This window comes from Bos javanicus, chromosome 16 (genome assembly GCF_032452875.1).
Source record: "Bos javanicus breed banteng chromosome 16, ARS-OSU_banteng_1.0, whole genome shotgun sequence".
NCBI classification, from domain to species: domain Eukaryota; kingdom Metazoa; phylum Chordata; class Mammalia; order Artiodactyla; family Bovidae; genus Bos; species Bos javanicus.
Window position 1 is genome coordinate 71,561,865 of NC_083883.1, and position 19,594 is coordinate 71,581,458.

General features: G+C 50.2%; 1 protein-coding gene across 2 annotated transcripts; it reads left to right on the top strand.

The window, feature by feature from the left end:
* The first annotated feature begins 5,757 nt into the window (after window positions 1-5,757).
* On the top strand, window positions 5,758-19,290 carry BATF3 (basic leucine zipper ATF-like transcription factor 3). Of its 2 annotated transcripts, none has more exons than XM_061383559.1 (3): window positions 5,758-5,943; window positions 8,702-8,806; window positions 18,507-19,287. In XM_061383559.1, the coding sequence occupies exons 1-3, from the start codon at window positions 5,866-5,868 to the stop codon at window positions 18,690-18,692; spliced, it is 369 nt and encodes a 122-aa protein (XP_061239543.1). In that variant the 5' UTR covers window positions 5,758-5,865; the 3' UTR covers window positions 18,693-19,287. The 2 variants fall into 2 exon arrangements, with proteins under 2 accessions (XP_061239543.1, XP_061239542.1); XM_061383558.1 differs by lacking the exon at window positions 5,758-5,943 and adding an exon at window positions 8,445-8,606 and having other exon boundaries at window positions 18,507-19,290.
* Window positions 19,291-19,594: the final 304 nt, after the last annotated feature.

Here is a 19,594-nt window from a genome sequence, read left to right on the forward strand (position 1 = left end):
TTTTTGTCAAAAATTTTCTACTGATTTTAATTGCTTATCTTATCTTTTACATTTCCCTAATTTTATGTGTCTTTTCCTCTCAGTTGTTTTTTTTTTTTTTTGGCAGTGCCATGAAGCTTGAGGGATCTTCTTTCCCCAACCAGGGATCAAACCTAGGGCTCCTGCAGTGGAAGCACAGAGTCCTAACCCATCGGACCACCAGGGAATTTTCTCTCAGTTCCTTAATACATAAATGAATTGATTTTCAAATTTTTTATTTATTGTAATTAAAATATAATTGATGTACAATATTGTGTGAGTTTCGATGTACAACATAGTGATTTGCCACTTAAATACATTGTAGAATGATTGTCATAAGTCTAGTGACCATCTGATACCACACAAAGTTACTAGAGTATTATTGTATATGTTTCTCACGCTGTAAATTACCTCCCTGTGACTTATCAACTTTATAATTGGAAGTTTGCACCTCTTATTCCCTTTACCTATTTCATCTAACTCCTTACCCTACACATAAATGAATTTGAAGAAAGAATGTTGTCCTCCCTATATGAAAAAATCAGAAGTCTGTACTCTCTTTTATTGAAAATGTTCCAGGACATATTTCCAAATAGCAGTTAAAGGGTCATAATCAAGCTTCACCAAATAAATCACTCCCATTAACAAAGAAAAAAATTCCTTATGTTACATTTATTATTGTATAAGGTGTGTGGTCGATTTCATTCCTGGAAGGAGAGAATTTCGACTAGAACCATACACGTGTGACAATCTAAGAATTTTCAAATTAGCTTCTGGGGCTGTACATTTCAAACCTTGTTTCTCCTCCACCACTGACATCAGTGTGGCATCTGCCGGTGCAGGAATATTCACGTCTCAGTACAACCTACCTTGTCAGGTGAGTTAGTACAGAGGGCAGCAGGAATATTCCTGGGAGCCATACAGGTAGCAGTAATAGGACTTGACAGAAGAGACTGCAAACCACAACCCTGTATCCCAGTATATAAATATATCTCTGATTAAACCTTCCCCCAAATGCCCACAGCCACTTCAACACCACCAGACTTGAAGGGACTGAGCGGAATTTGGGGGTGGAAAAGAGACAGTGGTTTGAACCATCTGTGGCTGAAATATCCCAGTTGTCCAAATTTTATTATGCCCTGTCACCAACCATATGGACACATTGCCAGGGCCCATTCTGGTCCAAGTGAGAGGCCTTGAAGCTGATGCCCTTTGACTTCCTGGCAAATTGGCCTCAGGCTCCTCCACTCTCAACAACTTCCAAACCCTCACCCCCACTCTCCTGGTTTGTTGCCATCGACTCTTTTTGTCTTCCTTGCCCATTTCAATCTGTTCTTAATGCCGTGGCCAACGTGGTCCTGTAAAAACTGACAGTCAGATCATGTCACACTTCTGCTCAAAAGATTCCGATGTTTTCTCATTTCACTTCCATAAAAGCCAGTAGTCCAAGTGGCCCTGTGTGGCCTGGCTCTTTGCTTTTCTGACCTCGCCTCGTGGGATCCAGCCCTTTCTCAGTTCACTCCAGTCACCTACAGTTTCTGTAATGACCGGGCACAGTCCCATGAGACTCCCGAACTTGCTGTTAATGCAGTCTGGACAACTCTTCCCAGAAAACCCTTGCTTGACCTACCCTCGTGTGTGCGTGGGTGCATGCTCAGTCACTCAGTTGTGTCTGACTCTGCGACCCCACGGACTGTGGCCGCCAGACTCCTCTGTCCATGCGATTTTCCCACTTGAGTGGGTTGCCATTTCCTCCTCCGGGAAATCTTCCTGACCCAGGGATCGAACCCACATCTCCTATGTCTCCTGCATTGGCAGGAGGGTTCTTTACCGCTGAGCCACCCGGGAATCCTGACCTCCCTTCACCAGTCCCTATTTCTTGTCCCCGCTTTGTTTCTCCATAGGCTGTATCACCATCTAAACAGATGTTCTGCTTTCCATCCCTCTCCCCACTCTAGAACTGAGCTCCATGAGGTGTGGATCTTTGTGGGCACGGTTGTGCCCATTTCCTGGAACATGACCGATTTCAGGTAAACACAGGGGTCTGCCTTTAATGGACCTTTCTCTAGCCCCACCAGCAGCCCACAGGACCACCTTCTGAGAAACAGCAGTGAAAGTAGTTACTGGAAGTCCTGTTTCCCTAAAAGAGAAGAGCAAAGGTAACACAGTGGCAGGATTTTCTAGCATTTGAGCAACTTTGTTTTATAATGAAATGTTTTCTTGTGAAGTGAATCACCAGAGGATTTGATCACTGAGCTATAAACCTCTTGCATCTCCTTCCTTTGTCCCCAAAAATGCAATCCAGAGTCACTGTGGTAGTAATAGGAAATTGCCAAATCATATAATCTTCCCAGTTCAAAGGAAAAAATACAAATGAAAAGGAGGAAGAAGCAAAGCAGACACTTGAAATGTCTGTTCTTGTTTATCTTTTCTTCCTTTTCATTTTTATTTCTCCTTCTGATTTCAAATAAAATGAACTAGAAAATAGCACAGAAAAGCAGCAAATACAGGCTGTCATTAGAGCATCCCACTTGATCAGAGAGGTGTTGACATTCTGGTGTAACAAATGAGCTCAGGACTAGAAGAGATAATATCACTTGTAAATATAGAACATTTTAAGTTGTTAATGTAATAAAACATTTTCCAAAATGTATAAAAAAGACAAGTGAAAGTATTTATAATCCTACCACCACAATAAAAAAACTAGAACTTTTGTATGTTCCCTTCTAATTTTTCTCATATGCATACACTTTTTCATTGTGGTTAAAAAAAAATACAACATAAAATTTACCATCTTAGCCATTTTTAAGTGTACAGTACAGTAGTGTTATGCATATATTTTTATATACATGTTACTGTTATATCTTTTGTATCCTGATTTTTTTCCCTCAGTTTGCCTCATATCAAATAAATCGTCCATGTAGCAAATCTGTCTACATGCTTGTAATTTTAAAGATGCATAACATTCTATCCTGTGGTTAGAACATACTTTATTTAGCTGTTCACCTATAATGGGACATTTATGGTGTTTACAATTTTTCACTCTTACAATATTATTATGAATTTTTAGTTAGCATAGTATTTTTCTCTTTAATATTTTCGCTGATCTTCTTGAATGCTTTTCTAGAAGTTTCCTAGGGAAACTAAGTCAAAAGTGATGTCTTGCACGATTCTTGAAAATTACAATAGAACTGCTTTCCAATGCTTTCTACCAATTTACAAGGATACCAGTGCAATATGAGAGCACCAATTTCACCACACTTTCACAACTTTTTCTTTTGATATTAATATTTTAATTTAAAGGTCATATTACTTTAACATGTATTTTTCCTACATCTATTTTCCTTGATTGTTTTCTCTGTTGGAGAATGCCAGTTTGTGTCAGTTGCTATTTACCTTTAGGAGGTTGTCTCAATATTTTTCTTATTTTTTTTCATGTGCTGTATATATAATAAAGATTTTTAACACTGTCAGATTTACTGTGAATATTTTTCCCCATCTGCTGGTTTAAAATGTCTAGTTATACTGTCACCTGAGGCAATTTAACACTGTTACACTGTTCAGATCTATCAATGTGGTTTTTCCTATCACCTTCATCTTAGAAAATTCTCTCCACTTTGTCTTATCCCCAGGGCTTTGATAAAAGATTTAATTCTGCTTTATCTTCCTGATTTTATTTTCTATCATTATTTCATTCATTCCTTTTGATGTACATGTAGGTCAAATTAATGCGTTCTGTAAGTTCTCACTAATTAACCAGGACTCTTCCTTTTAATATATTTGAGGAAAGCCCTGAGTAACTGAAACTGTAGGTCCATCCCTGTGTGAAGAGTTCTTGTGTACTGGGGCAGGGTTCCAGCCTCCCTGGGGGAAGAGGAGGAAGGTAGAACCCAAAGGACTTAGAACGCGATGGGTTCAGCGAAACCAGAAAAGGAGCAATATCTCGAATGAAGTGTGGGAGTGCACCTAAATGTCCTTGCGTTTTCACCTTGCTCTTCGGTCAGAAACGACACTGGGGGATGAAAGTGTTTCTAAACATTAAAGACTACTTGACCCGGAGATTTCCCTGTCTTTATTGGAGTCGTGCCGAGTTTTCCAAGAAGGAGCCCCTCTCAGTTGACCTACAACAATACATACACTGATCGTGTTTGGAGCCTTTTCTACGCACAGCACGTCGTGTGTACCTGGATGAGAGGCAGAATAATAGCCCCAGGGCAACCATGAGTTCTGCTGAGCAAAGAAAAGGATAAAAGGACATGAAAAGAGAAATCCAGGTGGACGGAGAAAGGGCTCCGCCGCTGTGCAGCCTTAATCGTGCGGGGCGTCCACCCTCTGTCCTCCCGCGACCCGCGTGCACCTCCACCCTCCTCTCAGCTGGTCCAAGCCTCTACACACAGACAAGAATCACCACTTGCTTCCCTGCCCTCTAGCCAGCTGCATCTCAAAACTTTTGCAAGAGTCTTAAACCTGGCGCGGAGAGCCACGTGCACTAGACTGGGAGTCACAAGTGCCCGACCCCTCACCCCACCTACCCCGCTTTCATCCCCACGGCTGCCCACGAACCTGGAGCCTGAAAGCTTAAGCGACCACACTAGGAAGGCACGTCTGACCTCCTGATTCTGGTTCCCACCCGCCGGCCCAGGTTCGCGGTTATCTTTCCTTCCCGGTGCTCACAGTATGCAGACCACAAACCCATAACCACCTTTTTTTTTTTTTTCCCTTTGCTGGGACCACGTACAACATCGCTTGACTTTGCATCTTTTAACTGGCAGGCAGGTGGAGGGAGAAAGCCTCGGCCTCTGTCTAGCACGAAGTCCCGCATCTTAACCTGGTGGGCAGAGCATCCGCCACTTGAACCTTGGGAGAGAAAAAGCATCGGGTCCATTTCACGTTAGCGCGCAGGGTCCAGATCCCCGATCCTGTGTACCAGGGACGTCCCCCCGTGCCAGCCAGGCTCCGGGGAAGCCCAGCCACTGTGAAATCTCCAGGACAATCTTCCTCGCCATCCTCCCCAAGGGAATTCACCCTCCGGGGCCGCCCCGCCTGGTTCCCTCCCACTGCCCCGCGGAACTGGCGAGAGGAGAGAGAAGGTGCTCTCCTCAGAAAGGCCCCGGGGTGCCCCGTGGGTCTCAGGGTACACAGGCCTGCGTCTCCCCGGTGGGGCCCCGGAGGGAGGGAGCGTGACCGACCGCAGCGCAGAGAAAGTCCCCCGAGACTGTGACCCTTGCGCCCGGGCGCGGGGGTGAGGGGGAAAGGCGGGCGGATGCGCAGGAAGGTGCCGTTATGGGACCGGGAAAAAAAACACCGACCCCCCAAACCGCCCACTGGAGTTTCTCAGCCCGAGTTCTCCGAGAGCGGCCGAGAGACGCCCCCCAGGGCTGCGCCGCGCCTCCACGACCGCAACCTGTCCCAGCCTCGCTTCTGGTGGGGGAGCTTCGCGCTCCCTTCTGGGTTCGGAGCCACCACGTGACTTCCACGAAGAAGGGGGGGCCCAGCGGAAAGCTGCGGCAGCGGTGGGATTGGGACCCCGGGGTGCGGCGAGAGGGCGGGGAGAGGAGGAAACGGAGCGGGGGTGGGAGAAGGCGGGGCGGGGCGGACTCGGGGACGGGAAGGACGGCGCGCTGGGACCGGGGGTGGGGAAACCCGGGCGCCGCGCGGCGGAGCCGGGGGAGCGGGAAGCCCGGGGGGCGGGGCCGAGGCGGCGGCCCGCAGGTGCGGGGGCGCAGGGATGCGTGCGGCCCGAGGGAGCCGGTAGGCAGCGCCCCGCGTGCAGGGCGCGCCGGGCCGCGCGGCCGCTCGTCCGCGAGGCTGCGCGGCGGGCCGGGCCGGGCCGGAGCAGCGCCCGGCATGTCGCAAGGGCTCCCGGCGGCCGGCAGCGTCCTGCACAGGAGCGTCTCGGCGCCCGGGAACCAGGCGCGGCCACAGGTAGCGAGCTAGATAGAGGCTCGGGGGGATGCTCGGGTTGGGGGGAGTGGTGGGCGCGCTACGAGGGGCGCGAGGAGGTGGGTGCTGGGGCTCCCGGCTGGGGACTGATGGGAGCAGGGGTGGAGGGCAATGCGGGAGCCGGACGCGAGCGGCGTGGGAGGCGCGCGGGGACCCCGCTGTGCGCCTCTGCCCGGCCGCCCCGAGCGCACGCCAGGTGCCTGGAGCGTCCGGGATGGTGCCTGGGCTCCTGAGCCTGGGAGGAGCAGAGGTCAGAGGGCGCCGACGCCTGGTAGGGCTGGGCACTGTCCACGCTGCCCGGCACGTGGGGTCCGGGCCTCCCTAGGTGTCGCCATCCGTGCGCCGCCGCCGGCTGCCACCCCATCGCCGGAGCGCGTGGTCCTTCCCCGCCGCGCCGAGCTGGGACCAAGGTGTGGAGAGGGGAAATTCCGCTCCGAGGGGCGGCTCGTGCCCAGGCAATCTCAGCATGTACTCTCCTCCGGCGGCCTCCCGAATGGCCCAGGGACGCGAGGTGGCGGCCCGAGGTGGGCAGACTCCAACCTCAGGGCGGGTGGAGAGCCCTCGGCGGGCGCCAGGTCCTCTGCGCTGTCCACCACCGTGTTTACAGCCGCTTACTCGGGGAAACACACAAGGTTGCCGGTAGGGACGGCAGACCGAGAACTTCTCACACAACTACGTTAGGACCGAGTCTTTTCAGGGTTATGCCCTGCTTCTCAGTTAGGAGCCTGGTACAGAATGTCATCGGGTGACGCTAGGGAGTCACACAGCTGAGTCTGGGCCTCAGCGTTGCCACACACAGGCTGAGTAGCCTTGGGGAATCTGCTTCACCTCTCTGAGCCTCAGTTTCTCCACATGTAAAAATCAATATAATATAACTTCTTGTGATTTTTATGAGGACTAATAGAGATATGGTTAGTAATATATGAATATCTCAACATTTTGCTGCTCTCTTTCTGCCTTAATTAAATGTTTCTGCTGGTTGTCAGGTCCGACCATGTGGTAGGTGATAAATCCAGTTTGGAGTGTCCACTTTTACAGGGCAGGATGCATGCTCCTCCCTTGTGCCTTATGAATCTCCAATGAGGACCAGAGAGGCATGATTTGGTGATGAGTGCTATAAGGGACTCAGCAGAAAATAGCAGTCTCAACAGAGGTTATTGAAGACACACCATGTGGCGCTTTGGGATAAAATCTAGTTTTATCTTATGCAGCTCCAAGCACTGGGCTGTTAGGATGATCATGGCAGAGATTACTGACCACTTGTTCAGGGCATGCATCTCTAGTGCCCAAGACAGTGCCTGGCACATGGCAGGTACTCAGTTAATACTTACTGAAAGAATGAATGAATCACACTTACAACAAATGAGAAAATCGAAAAATCAGAGAGTGTAAGTCATTTACCCAAGGCCATATTGCTAGTAAGAGACAAAACCAAGACCCTGTATTTCTAAAGCTAAAGTTCTGTTTGTCAGACTCCCTGTTGTGTTCTGATTACCTCCACCAAGACTTCTTTGCCTCTTAAAGACTGCATCTTAACATCTTGTGTCCCTTAAACACTGTCTTCAGGCCACTTCTCTATGTCACATTCTTTCTTCTTTTCCTTTCATAGCTTTATTTTCTTGCATATGCTGAAAATTCTCTACTCACTGTAACTTGGGGAGATATGTATCTTTATTATTTGGAATATTAGACCAGATAAAATGATATCTGAAAACATCTGTTATTTCATGTTATCAATATTTGCTTTCCATTAATAGTAATAACTGAGTAGCTTTCCTGTGTTTGTATCCCACTGATTTCTTGATCTTGAAACTCTTTAAAGGTAGTATTTCTATGGAATCTTCTCATAGGTCTCTGGGAAGCAAATACTATACCCCTCCTCTGTTTTCTATAACTGGATGAAGTGCTTTTTACCATTGTAGGTGCATTTTTCTGCCTGCCTTTTCAGAATAACTCTTGAAGGACTTGACTGCTGCTGCTGCTGCTGCTAAGTCGCTTTAGTCATGTCCGACCCTGTGCGACCCCACAAACAAATCTCATGTATAGCTAAGAGCTTTCAAGACACATCATCAATTTAGGATTCAAATTGCTCTGACCTGTGAAATAAAATGTCAGTCAAACACTGTTCAAAGGGATGAGCTGCCTGTGGCATTTAGGACCACTTGGTGTGTTAGGAGAGTTGCATGATTACAATCAGTAACCAGCGTAGTTGTGATTTGCACACAGTGTCAAAAGTACCTGTTTGTGTGTGTTGGCGGAAGGCCTGGCCCACGGCAAGTCCCAGATAGCAGCCGCCTTCTGCCTTTCCCGTCCTCAGTTGCACACCAGCACCACACCTCTTCCAGGCACACACCCCGTGGGGTGGGGGAAAGGTTTGAGAACGTTGGTTTGGAGTCCAGCAGACGTGAGTTCCACTTCCCGTTCGGCCCCCCACTAGCTGTGATACCTGGAGCAAGTTCCTCAACCTCTCGGAGTTTCTTATTCCTCATCTTTTAGATGGCAGTCCCACCACACAGGTCTCGGGGGTGGCAGGGGCGGGGTAGCAGCTAACCCAGCCATAGCTCATGGCTAGTGCTCCCTCGACGCGGGGCCACTGTTCCCCTGCTGATGGAGCAGCAAGCGCTGCTGTGACTGCAACGAACACGGTGACGCTCCACGAGCAGGGCTGGATGAAGAGAGCGGGCAGAGGAGGGGCGGGGAGGGGCCTCAGCATCCCACCTGACCACGACCTTTCCCCCAGAGCCCTGAGGATGATGACAGGAAGGTCCGGAGGAGGGAGAAAAACCGAGTTGCTGCTCAGAGAAGTCGGAAGAAGCAGACCCAGAAGGCTGACAAACTCCACGAGGTGAGCAGGTGTTTGGGGCTGAGCCACGTGAGGGCCACGGCAGGGAGTGGTCCTCCGCCCCTGCAGGGTGGTTGGCTCGAGGCTGCGCCCTGGTCATCGCCACTTCGGCCACGGGCACGTCTAATCCCACTGCCTCCCTCCAGCCCAGCGTTCCGAGTCTTCCCTCTCCGGTGTCTTCATTGCTCCCTCACTGGTTGTATCTCACAGTTCTCTTTTAGTTTTAAAGCGAGGAAACTTCCTTTTGATCCTAACTCCCTTTCAAGCTAGTGCCCCGTGTCCTTTCTTTCCCTCCTTTATTTACCTGCTTCTTAAAAAAAAAAATTATTGAATTTATTTGGCAGACAGGATCTATTTTCATGGTATGTGGGATCTAGTTCCCTGACCAGGGGTGGAACCTGGGCCCCCTGCATTGGGAGCATGGACCACCCGACCACCAGGGAAGTCCCTCTCTGCTTCTTGAAAAGAGACCTGCTGTCTCGATGTCCCCAGTTCCCATTTATTTCCCAGGCCACTGTGATATCCTTTCTGCTCCCCAAACACACACACACACACACAGACATGCAAATTTCCTACAGAAACGGCTCCACTGAGTCTGCTAGTGTCCTGGCACTGCCCGGTCCAGGGACCTCCTTCTAGTCCCCTGATCCTTGACCTTGCTGGGACCTCTGACAGCTTCTTGGAACATTCTTTCACGGTCTTTAGCTTCTTTATTTTTACAACTTTAAAAGAGTATTTATTTGCATTTATTCCTTTGGCTGTGCCAGGTCTCAGTCGCAGCGCTCAGGTTTTTCAGTCTTCATTGCAGCATGCAGGATCTTATAGTTGCAGCATGTGGAATCTAGTTCCCTGACCAGGGATTGAACCCGGGGCCCCTGCATTGGAAGTGTGCAGTCTTAGCCAGTGGGCCACCAGGGAAGTCCCCCCTCAAGGTCTTTAGCTTCCTATTTCTCCTGACCCTCTTAACCGCTTTTTTCTGTTTCTTTGTTCACCTTTCTACTTGTCTGTTTTCTCAAATGTTGGTGCTGACCATGCTTTCAGACTCTACCCTTTTTTCCTCTCACCTGGGAGATTTAATCTGTTGATCTGTCAGCTCCCAGCATCGCTTACCCTCAGGTAGGCAGTGATCACTGCAACAAGACCTCTGTCCTGGCTCTAACCCCACACCTCCAGGGTCTGCTTCGAGGCCTCCAAATGGGTCCCCGCAGGCTCCTTGGTGGCAGCCTGGCCATAATAGTGGGATTGCTCATCCTGAGACTTCCTCTTCTCAGCTGTCTTCAAATTGTAATATGAAGCTAATGAACCATCGACCCATCACCCCAATCAGGAACCTGAGGGTGATGCTAGACTCTTTCCTTTCCTGCCATCCCTGTGTATTATCCCACATAATCTCCCAGCCAGGACGCGGGAACCACTCCATGTCAGGAAGTGATGTAGAAGGCATCCAGGATCTGTCCAAGGAATCGATGGCAGCTCTGTGCTCATCTTTACACAGGATTGATGTGATCATTAAGGGTTTTGGTTCAGCAGTCTCCTGCCAATCTTTCTGGCTGTAGATGGTCTCAGCACGGCCAGTCTGAGGGTGTTGACAGCATTGGAGACTTCGGGGTGTTATGAGTGGGAAATGACTGCCTCTAAAAACCCCTTCACAGTGAGCAGAGAACAGATTTAGAATGCACAGCCTCCAGAGAGAGGAGACCCACTGATGTAAATTCACAGAGGGCCATACATTATAAATGCTAGATTCTTTCTTGAAAGTAGGAAGCCTGCATTGTAGAAAGAGATTAGGACCTTCAAACCAGGGTCAGGGAAAGCCTGTCCCAGACTGGATTGTTCTGTAAAATTCCTCAGAAGAATTGGGATGTCTTTTGCCTCCTTTCTTCCCTCCCCTTGCTCCTGAAGTAAGCCTGGTTCTAGCCTCATGTTACTAAACAACCCCCAGAAGGGATTTGTGGCTCAGTCAGTGCACAGCCCTATGTTCAGAGCACATGCGCCAGCCTGACAGCTGGGCCCTTCCTCTCGAAGAGCTTCTAGTTGGAGATGGGTATATTAATATCAAAACGCACCAGAGGATACTCGGTTTTAAGACCTCTGTGATTATGTGTGCAGAGGTGACTAAATGACTTGGATAAGATCTTTTGTAGAACAAGGTCAAGTAGATTCATTCAACAGATATATATTTTTAAATTTTTATTTTTATCTATTTATTTGGATACACCAGATCTTAGTTGCAGCATTTGGAATCTTTGATCTTCATTGCAGCATGCCAACTCTTAGTTGCAGCATACTGGATCTACTTCCCTTACCAGGGATGGAACCCGGGCCCCCTGTATTGAGAGCACGAAGCCTTAGCCACTGGATCCCCAGGGAAATCCCTCCACAAATGTTAAATAAGAACCATTGCCAGCAAGGCACTACCACTGGGTCACAAGGAGAGGAATCAGATCTCATTCCTGTCCTGGGGAGGTATAAGAGTCTTAAAGTGAAACTGAAGTGAAAGTTGCTCAGTTGTGTCCGACTCTTTGCGACCCCATGGACTATACAGTCCATGGAATTCTCCAGGCCAGAATAGTGGAGTGGGTAGCCTTTCCCTTCTCCAGGGGATCTTCCCAACCCAGGGATCAAACCCAGGTCTCCCGCATTGCAGGTGGATTCTTTCCCAGCTGAGTTAGGGGATTTTTATTAATTGTATTGATTAGTTCAGAAAGCCTGGAACTTATTCTGTATACCATGGAAGGTAACATGAATACTACAGCTTCAAAAAAAAGAGATGGGTCTCTCTCAATTTTTGTCATTGTGGGATTTGATAACCAAATGAACTTGACGTCTGGGAAACTTAAGGGTGGTTCGTCACATTTTCTCCTGCCTAATCCCTCTTAGAACAGTGGGTGGAGGATCCTTCATAGCTTGTTCTGCTATCCATAGACATAACCGTGCCAGCTGCCCTTTCCAGAAACGGGGCTGATTGCTCTGAAACCCAGGGCCTCCACAGAAGACCACGGCCTCCCCTCTTTCTCTGGGGAGCTGCCAGGATGGATCAGGATCATGCACCATGGCGAGTTTTGTTGGGAAACACAGTGTCAAGGAGGCCAGGACAGTGGTTCCATCCGGACCACACAAGCCCTTTGCCGTCACTAGCTGCACACAAGTGTCGTTGGTCGCTGGTGGCAGTAGCCACCTTGGTGACTAGTTTTCAAACTTTGACGAACATCTGCACATTGACAGTGAGATGTCTGCTTCAGGCGTGTGGTAATGAATAATTCGTGCTCCAGTGGGTTGCGGGCAGGGGACCTTGCACACTGCTGTGGGTCACAGCTGAAAGCCCCGTGGGCTCCCTGGGGCTCCCGGGCCACGTCTAGGTTGGGAGAAGTAAGAGGTGATTGGAAACCTCCTCCTCAGACTCGGAATGCGGCCAGCGCGTTGGGAGACATTGAGGGGCCATGAAACCCACCACCACCTGGCAGCCACAACTGCCCTGTGATTCCCCGAGGAGAGGAGCCCACCCGTCCTAAGAGTAAAGTAAAGCGGGGTTTTTTTGGCTAAACCTGCAACCTGTGGAATTTTAAATTCCTGGACCAGGACTTGAACCCACACTGCTCTGCAGTGGAAGCATGGAATCTTAGCCAGTAGACCGCCAGGGAAGTCCCCTTGAGTAAAGCCTTTATCCCATAAGTTCCTCTATCCCATCTTGTGGGCTGCCATTGCTAAATATCTCCATTTAGCACGAGCTCTTTATTTGCCTTTCCTGAGCACTGTGAAGGGGAATATTTAGAGCAGGATGTGTTTAAAAATTCCCACCATCCTCTCCTGCCCACTCAGTTCTTGAACCTCTCTTCCCTCCAACATGCAGAAAGGTCTCCTCTAGTCCCAGCTGTTACAAGTCTCTCAGGCGCCCTCCTCCTTCCCCAGCTCTCCAGCGCCAAAGATGGGGGAGCTATCCCATCAGGCAGGACCCCCCCCCCAAGGGCAGGTTGGGAGGGCGCCTGGGCAGGCAGAGCCAGGGAGAGGCCAGGCTCACTCTTCAGGGTTGTCTGAGTTCCCCCGCGGGCGGGTGTTTCTGGAAGCCACACTGTGGTGACCAGAAGCGGTTCCTAGCATGTATCTGTGTGCCTTACTGTTCACTGTGGCTTTTCAAGTCACCCAGTCAAACCACTTACCCTTCTCTTGGGGATTTTGAGCCCATATTCATCTCTGAACACTAGGCACACGACCTGGGTCCACATTCACAGATGGGAACCCAAGAAGACGGTCCGGGTCTCTAAGGCCTGTTGCGAATGTGTCAGAAGTGGGTCACACTGGTTCAAGCCAGGCACCCGGAGATGTCAGACTGAGAAAGGATTTTGAGCCAGAAAAGGAAGGCAGCAGTGCCATCCTCAGGAGCCCTAAATGTCACAAACTGACAACTGTCTTGGGCAATATGATTGTGGTGTGTGTTGCCCTGGTGTTTTCAGATATTGCGTGTTCTAAGAGAATGCTTCATGTCAGTCCTCAGTGGGTTTAGAAAGTGATGATGACACTAATTTGTACCGCCCTGGGCTGGTGACACAATTTTTCTGCTGGGAAGCATATGAGCTTAAGGCTTGGGAAGAGACTTATTGTAAAATCCTGAGTTCGAGTAGTCCTTTCCTGCTGGTAACCACCATGGGGGAAATTTGGGCCTAGGCACTGCCAAGCAAAAGCAGAATTTCTATCATTGCGTGAGAGCTGCGGCTGATCTTGGGGTTAGGGATCAGGTCCCAAGTATGTATGACCTCGGAAGAGTCGCTGTACCTCTGAGCCTCGGTTGCCTCACTTGTGAAAGAGGGTCTGTGTCCTCCTGATGGCCTTTCCCTTCCCCTCATTCCCTTCCCGCCTTAGTTATCATCTCTGGCCCCTGGTTCCCACATACCAGTCTTTGCGTCAAAGGCATCTTAGACTCCAAATCTCTCCCCACCCAGACAGCACCTCAGTCCTCAATCAGCCTCTCTTAGGTGCTCAACCAGGGTTTCTCAAGCCCAGTGCTATTGACATTTGGGGTCAGCTATTTCCTCACTGGGTTGGGGAGGGTGTCCTGTGTACCCTAGGACATTGAGCAGCATCTGTGCTCAACCCTCTACCCTCTAGAGGCAGTGGTGCCCCCTTTGCAGCTGTCACCACCCAGGCTGTCTCCAGCCGCTCCCAATGTCCCCTGGGGACTGCCAAGATTGCCCCAGTTGGGAATCACTGCCCGAAACAGCTTAATTTCCGAGGCAGAACTTGGATTTGCAGTGATTTCGCCACCTTCCATTCTAGTCTCTGCTCTGTGACTGTGTCCTGCAAATACCCAGAGAAGGCAGCCTGGTGACCTCAAACCCTCCCAGGGCAGGAGACTCAAGAGTCAGCAAGATCAGAGCTAGACTGATCATCTCTTTGGAAATAACAAAGGGTCTAGCGTTCTTGGCTTGTCTTACACACACATTAAGTCCAGGTGATTCTCCGCAGGCTGAAGAGGGTCTTCCTCATTCCTCTCTGTACCCACTCAGTGTTCCCACCTCCTCTTCCCCACTCCCCTTTTTTGTTTTTGTGAAACTGGTCTTGCCTGAAGAAGATTTTGACTTCTTCTCTTTTTATGCCCTCAGCCCGATAAAAAGCCCCCTCTGGCAGATTTCTGAATAAAACTTAAGTCCCAGAAGAGAAAGTCCCCAGGGAGAAGGCAGCCAGGGGACCTGCTGGGCGCCCACTCTGTGGCCTCTCTGAGCGGGGGTTTGGGGCAAGCAGAGGACTTAGGCAGTGTGGCCCCCGTGGCTTCCAGAGGGAAAGCTCAGACATTCACGAGCATCTTGCCACACAGTTCAGTAACTACACAAAGGCATTTGGAATATTCTGCCACAGGAAGGAGTCTGTTCTTTGGAATCCAGTTAAAATCTTAGCTCACTGTGCTGTCCTTAGTTTCTCAGTCGTGTCCGACTCTTTGCGACCCCATGGACGGTAGCCCACCCAGCTTCTCTGTCCATGAGGACTCTCCAGGCAAGAGTACTGGAGTGGGTTGCCATGCCCTCCTCTAGGGGATCTTCCCCACCCAGGGATCGAACCCAGGTCTCCTGCATTGCAGGTGGATTCTTTACCATCTGAGCCACCAGGGATGGGACCATTCCTGTTCCTGTGTTCTCCATTTTACTTGGAGTGAAGAGCATTTCCAGTTGCAGGATGGAGTGTGTGTGTGTGTGTGTGTGTGCACGTGTTGCGCACGCTTGCACACATGCATGTGCAAGCTACCCAGAGGTATAGTCTCTCTCAGCCTCTGCTGTGGGCAGGCTCCCCGTGGTGCCTGTGCCCCCATGCCCTCCTCCCATCCAGACCCTTCCAGCCCACGGAGGGCCTCTTGCTACATTAGGAGACTGACTTCTGACTCCAGAACTAGAGCTGGTCAAAGCCCAGACGAGAGTGTGGGGAGCTGGGGGTGGTAGGTCTGGGGGAGAGCTGCAGGCAGATGTGGCCAGCTCCCTGGGGGAGCCAGAGTCATCCCCGGACAGCCTGCGGGCACGTGGGTGAGGCCTGCTGCCATGGACAGTATTCCAGGCCACCCTGAGAGCCTGCCTTGGAAAGACAGGGGGCAGAGGGACAGCTTCAATAGCCTCTACATGGAACCCCTCTGGGGCCCTTGTTCTGAGCGGGAGGAGGGTGACTAGAAGGGGGAGGCAGGGAGGAAAGAAGGTAAGAGGAGACCGAGGGCAAGAGTTGAGGAGTCACTGATGTTGAGGAGTCGTAGATGTTGGCACTGGGGCCGGTCAGAAGGGTTATAGGAGAAGGTAGCAGAGGCTCCTGGTTGCTATATGTTTCTAATCTTTGGGGAGAGACTTTATTTACTATAAGTAAGATTGAACTATGATACAAGACTGAAGAGAACAGATAATGAGAGATGTGGTTTCATTAGGTGCTGTAATCAGGGAAGCCTTCCTGGAGGTGGTGGACTTGAGATGGGCCCACATTCGAAAAAAGGAAGATAGCTCTGTTGAGGAGAACAGCTTTAGCAAAGAGGGAGAGCTGAGAATTTGCATGTGTCTTCATACTTGTAAGAAGATCAGACTTTTTCCGTAATATTTCTTAAACATTACTGGTAAGATAATAAGGTTGGGTCCCCAGCTCAGAAAATGCATGATACGACAAAGCCTAATCATATGAATCAACCTAGAAATGGTTGAAAACAGCTTTTCAACAAGATGCAAATGAGACTGTCAGCCTTAAGAAGGTCAGGCTCTGCAAGTGGCCGATTATTGTAGGACTTACTAATGAAGAGAAAGAAGACTTGCTTCATCAAATGAGGGAAAACTTAGAGCTGTATGGTATCACCAGTTCAGGAGCTGACATAATCAATATTCAAAATGATTTTGCTGGGCTGGAAGGTGCCAAAGAAACAGGGTGAAATTCAGTAGAAGTGGATGTAGAGCCCACCCTTAAGCCAAAATATAAAAAAACGGTCATTCAAGCAAGGACGGAGATGCAGCAGATGCAGGCAAATCCTGCACTTCTCTGCAAGCTCAGGGAGAAGAATCTCTCGAGCCAGCTGGCTTTGAATGTGGGTCCCACCCAGAGCAGACTACCTCTAGACAGCTGCCCTCCGCATGGCCGGTCCCTCCCCAGACTCACGCACTGCACTGCGTTAGGGGAAGTTTGCTCAGAGCCCCTGGCAAATGGAACATACATCGGGAATGGCCTCCAGGAGGGCAGAGGAAGCAGAAGTCCTAAAACCCAAGGAGCCGGGAGGACCTGAGGCAGTTGAGCTCAGAGAACACCTAAGGGGAAGTGGTATGGGGCCATCTCACATTTCAAGAACTGTGATGTTGAGAAAGTATCGCACGTACTCTGTGTGGTTCCATAGGTGGAACCAAGCCCAGTAGGTGGGTGTGAAGGGGAGAAGGATTTTAGATCAGTACAAAGTGGAGCTTTCTAATAGAGCGGTCAGAAGGAAGTATCCTTGGAAGAAGGAGAGAGTCGGATGTGGGAGATGGGATTACATAGGGAACACTGGGTGGGTTGGGCTAAGGGCTCTCTGATTCCGCCCCCCGCCCCGCCCCCAGTTTTAAGCCTCTGTAAACTCTCATATAGTGGAAACTTATTAGGTGAGTGTTGAAGCAAAGCCAAAGCAACAGGTATTTTTCACTCATTTACTCAGCATTCAACAAACATGCGTTCTGTTCCAGACACTTTTCCGGGTGCTGGGTCTAGAAGAGTGAACCCAGCACAGACCTTCAGAAGCAGATCAGCAGCTGGGGGCAGGGGTGGCTGGCTGCAGAGGGAGATTGAAGGAGGAAACAGAACAGGCTCCGTCTTGAAAGCAGGACTCCATCTTGAGCCAGACTGTGGACTTTGAGCTAGATGCCCAGGATCTATGGAAATGACATACCAATTGGAAAACCAGGCCCCTAGAAGGAAGAGCCCCAGGGCTCGTACCTAGACTCTCCATTGCCTGAAAGAATACCCTAATTATCTGTGTAACTGAATAGAATCATACACTGTATTATGCTTATTGGGGTATGACCACAGGCCTATTGATAATTGTCCACTGTTAACTTCCTAGGCTTAAGGCATATGAATCACAGGTTAACTCTGTATCTTTCTTTTCCTTTGTTCAGACTAGTTTCTGGGAATTTGGGGAGGTGGATTTGGGCATGAACACTTGGAGTATATAAGGTTTTCCCCAAAACTGGTCGGGGTCCTTGGCTAAGAGGAGACTCTGCCTTGGGCCTGCCGGTGTAGTAAACTGCACTCCACGATCTGCATTGTCCTTCTGAGTGAGTTTGTTTCCTGGAAAGTGTGGCTACAGCAAGATCAGGGAACTTCCAGATGGATGGAGACATTCTGTGTCTCGATCAAACCAGTTGTTTATGCTTGTCAAAACTCATTGAACTAAACACATAAAGTCTGTGCATTTTATTTTATATGAATTATACCTCAGTACAGAGAAGGCAATGGCACCCCACTCCAGTACTCTTGCCTGGAAAATCCCATGGGTGGAGGAGCCTGGTAGGCTGCAGGCCATGGGGTTGCGAAGAGCCAGACACGACTGAGCGACTTCACTTTCACTTTTCACTTTCATGCATTGGAGAAGGAAATGGTAACCCACTCCAGTGTTCTTGCCTGGAGAATCCCAGGGATGAGGGAGCCTGGTGGGCTGCCGTCTATGGGGTCGCACAGAGTCGGACACGACTGAAGCGACTTAGCAGCAGCAGCAGCAGCAGCAGCAGCAGCAGCATACCTCGGTAAGCAGCTTCCCCCCTGGCTCAGCAGGGAAAGAATTCACCTCAATACAGGAGACACAGGAAACAGCAGTTCGATCCCTGGGTCTGGAAGATCCCCTGGGGGAGGGCATGACAACCTATTCCAGTATTCTTGTCTGGAGAGTCCCATGGACAGAGGAGCCTGGTGGGCTACAGTCCATGGGGTTGCAAAGAGTTGGACCTGACTGAGCAGGTAAGCGCACACACACACACACACACACCTCAATAAAGATGATTCAAAAAAACAAAGCCCTCATAGAACTTGCGCTCACAGAACCTTTCATCCCGGTGGGAGGGGAGAGACATGAACCAGAGGAACAAACACATCCGAGGGGTGGAGGCAGGCACCGTTAAGGAGAAACTGCCAGGGAAGGAGGTGAGCTTCGTGGCCCACAGTTAGATCTGCGGGAGGATGGAGGAAGGGCACAGGTTTCAGGACCGATTTTGCGCCTTTCCTGTCTTCCCAGGAGTATGAGTGCCTGGAGCAAGAAAACACAGTGCTGCGGAGGGAGATCGGCAAGCTGACAGAGGAGCTGAAGCACCTGAGCGAGGCGCTGAAGGAGCACGAGAAGGTGTGCCCACTGCTGCTGTGCCCCCTGAACTTTGTGCCCTTGCCGCGGCCAGACCCCGTGGCCGGCTGCCTGCCCCGGTGAAGCCCAGAGACGGCCCCCCTTGGCCCAGCGAGGAGCCCGACGAGTGGGTGTCTTTCACCCTGCCCAGGAGGAGGCTTCTCTCCACATTCGGGTGCCTGGGTCACCTCTTTGGAGCTCCGGGCTGGGTCCTCGGTGGCCCAGCCTCAGCGTGACGCTCCCCCTCCCCGCAGGAACCCGACTCAGGTCCTCCAGCGGAGCCAGGCCTGAGTCAGGCTGGAGTCGCTGTGCTTCTGCTTTGGCAGCTAGTGCCTTCCCTTGCAGAATCATTTCCCCTAGCATATGCGTAATAAAGGCATTGTCGGGACTTCCTTGGTGGCCCAGTGGCTAAGACTCCCAGCTCCCAATGCCCCTGGTTCCATCCCTGGTCAGAGAACTAGATCCCACATGCCACAATGAAAGATCCTGCGTGCTGCAGCTAAGACCCAGATCGGCCAAACACATAAATAAAAATATTAAAAAAGGCATTGTCTTCTCTCCTTTCGGCCAAGTTCTTGGAATTTAGAGACGCAATACCTTTCCTCTTTCTGAAGAGGTCATCTCCTGTTCCCTCAGGTGGTTTTGCAGCTCCTGGGTCTGATTTCCCCTCCTGGTCATCACCCCCAAGGACATATCCAAGCTAGGTGGGGAGGCATCTGGCAGGGATGGGACTCCCTGCCCTCCCCTAGTAGGGTGGCACAGAGGGGTGCTGGGCCTGACTCCTGCTTGTCATATGCTCTGTGTGGCCTCCCACCCTGGTCAACTTCCCCACCCAGGCTGGACTGTCATGGAAGATTTTCTATTCCAGGCTGACTTTCTCCTGAATCTGTGCACTGTACACTGTTTTCTCTGTACACGCGTTGGTCACCTTCCATTCCGTTAGTACTCATAGGATCAGGCAGCAAGTTTCCTTTTATAGAAGTCTG

What these genes read in the sequence shown, in the direction of transcription:
- BATF3 (XM_061383558.1), top strand. Translation starts at nt 8,526, where the DNA reads ATGGCTAGTGCTCCCTCGACGCGGGGCCACTGTTCCCCTGCTGATGGA. An exon ending in CTGTGACTGCAACGAACACG is followed by an intron (nt 8,607 to 8,701) that starts GTGACGCTCCAC and finishes CCTTTCCCCCAG; the next exon opens with AGCCCTGAGGATGATGACAG. An exon ending in AGGCTGACAAACTCCACGAG is followed by an intron (nt 8,807 to 18,506) that starts GTGAGCAGGTGT and finishes CTGTCTTCCCAG; the next exon opens with GAGTATGAGTGCCTGGAGCA.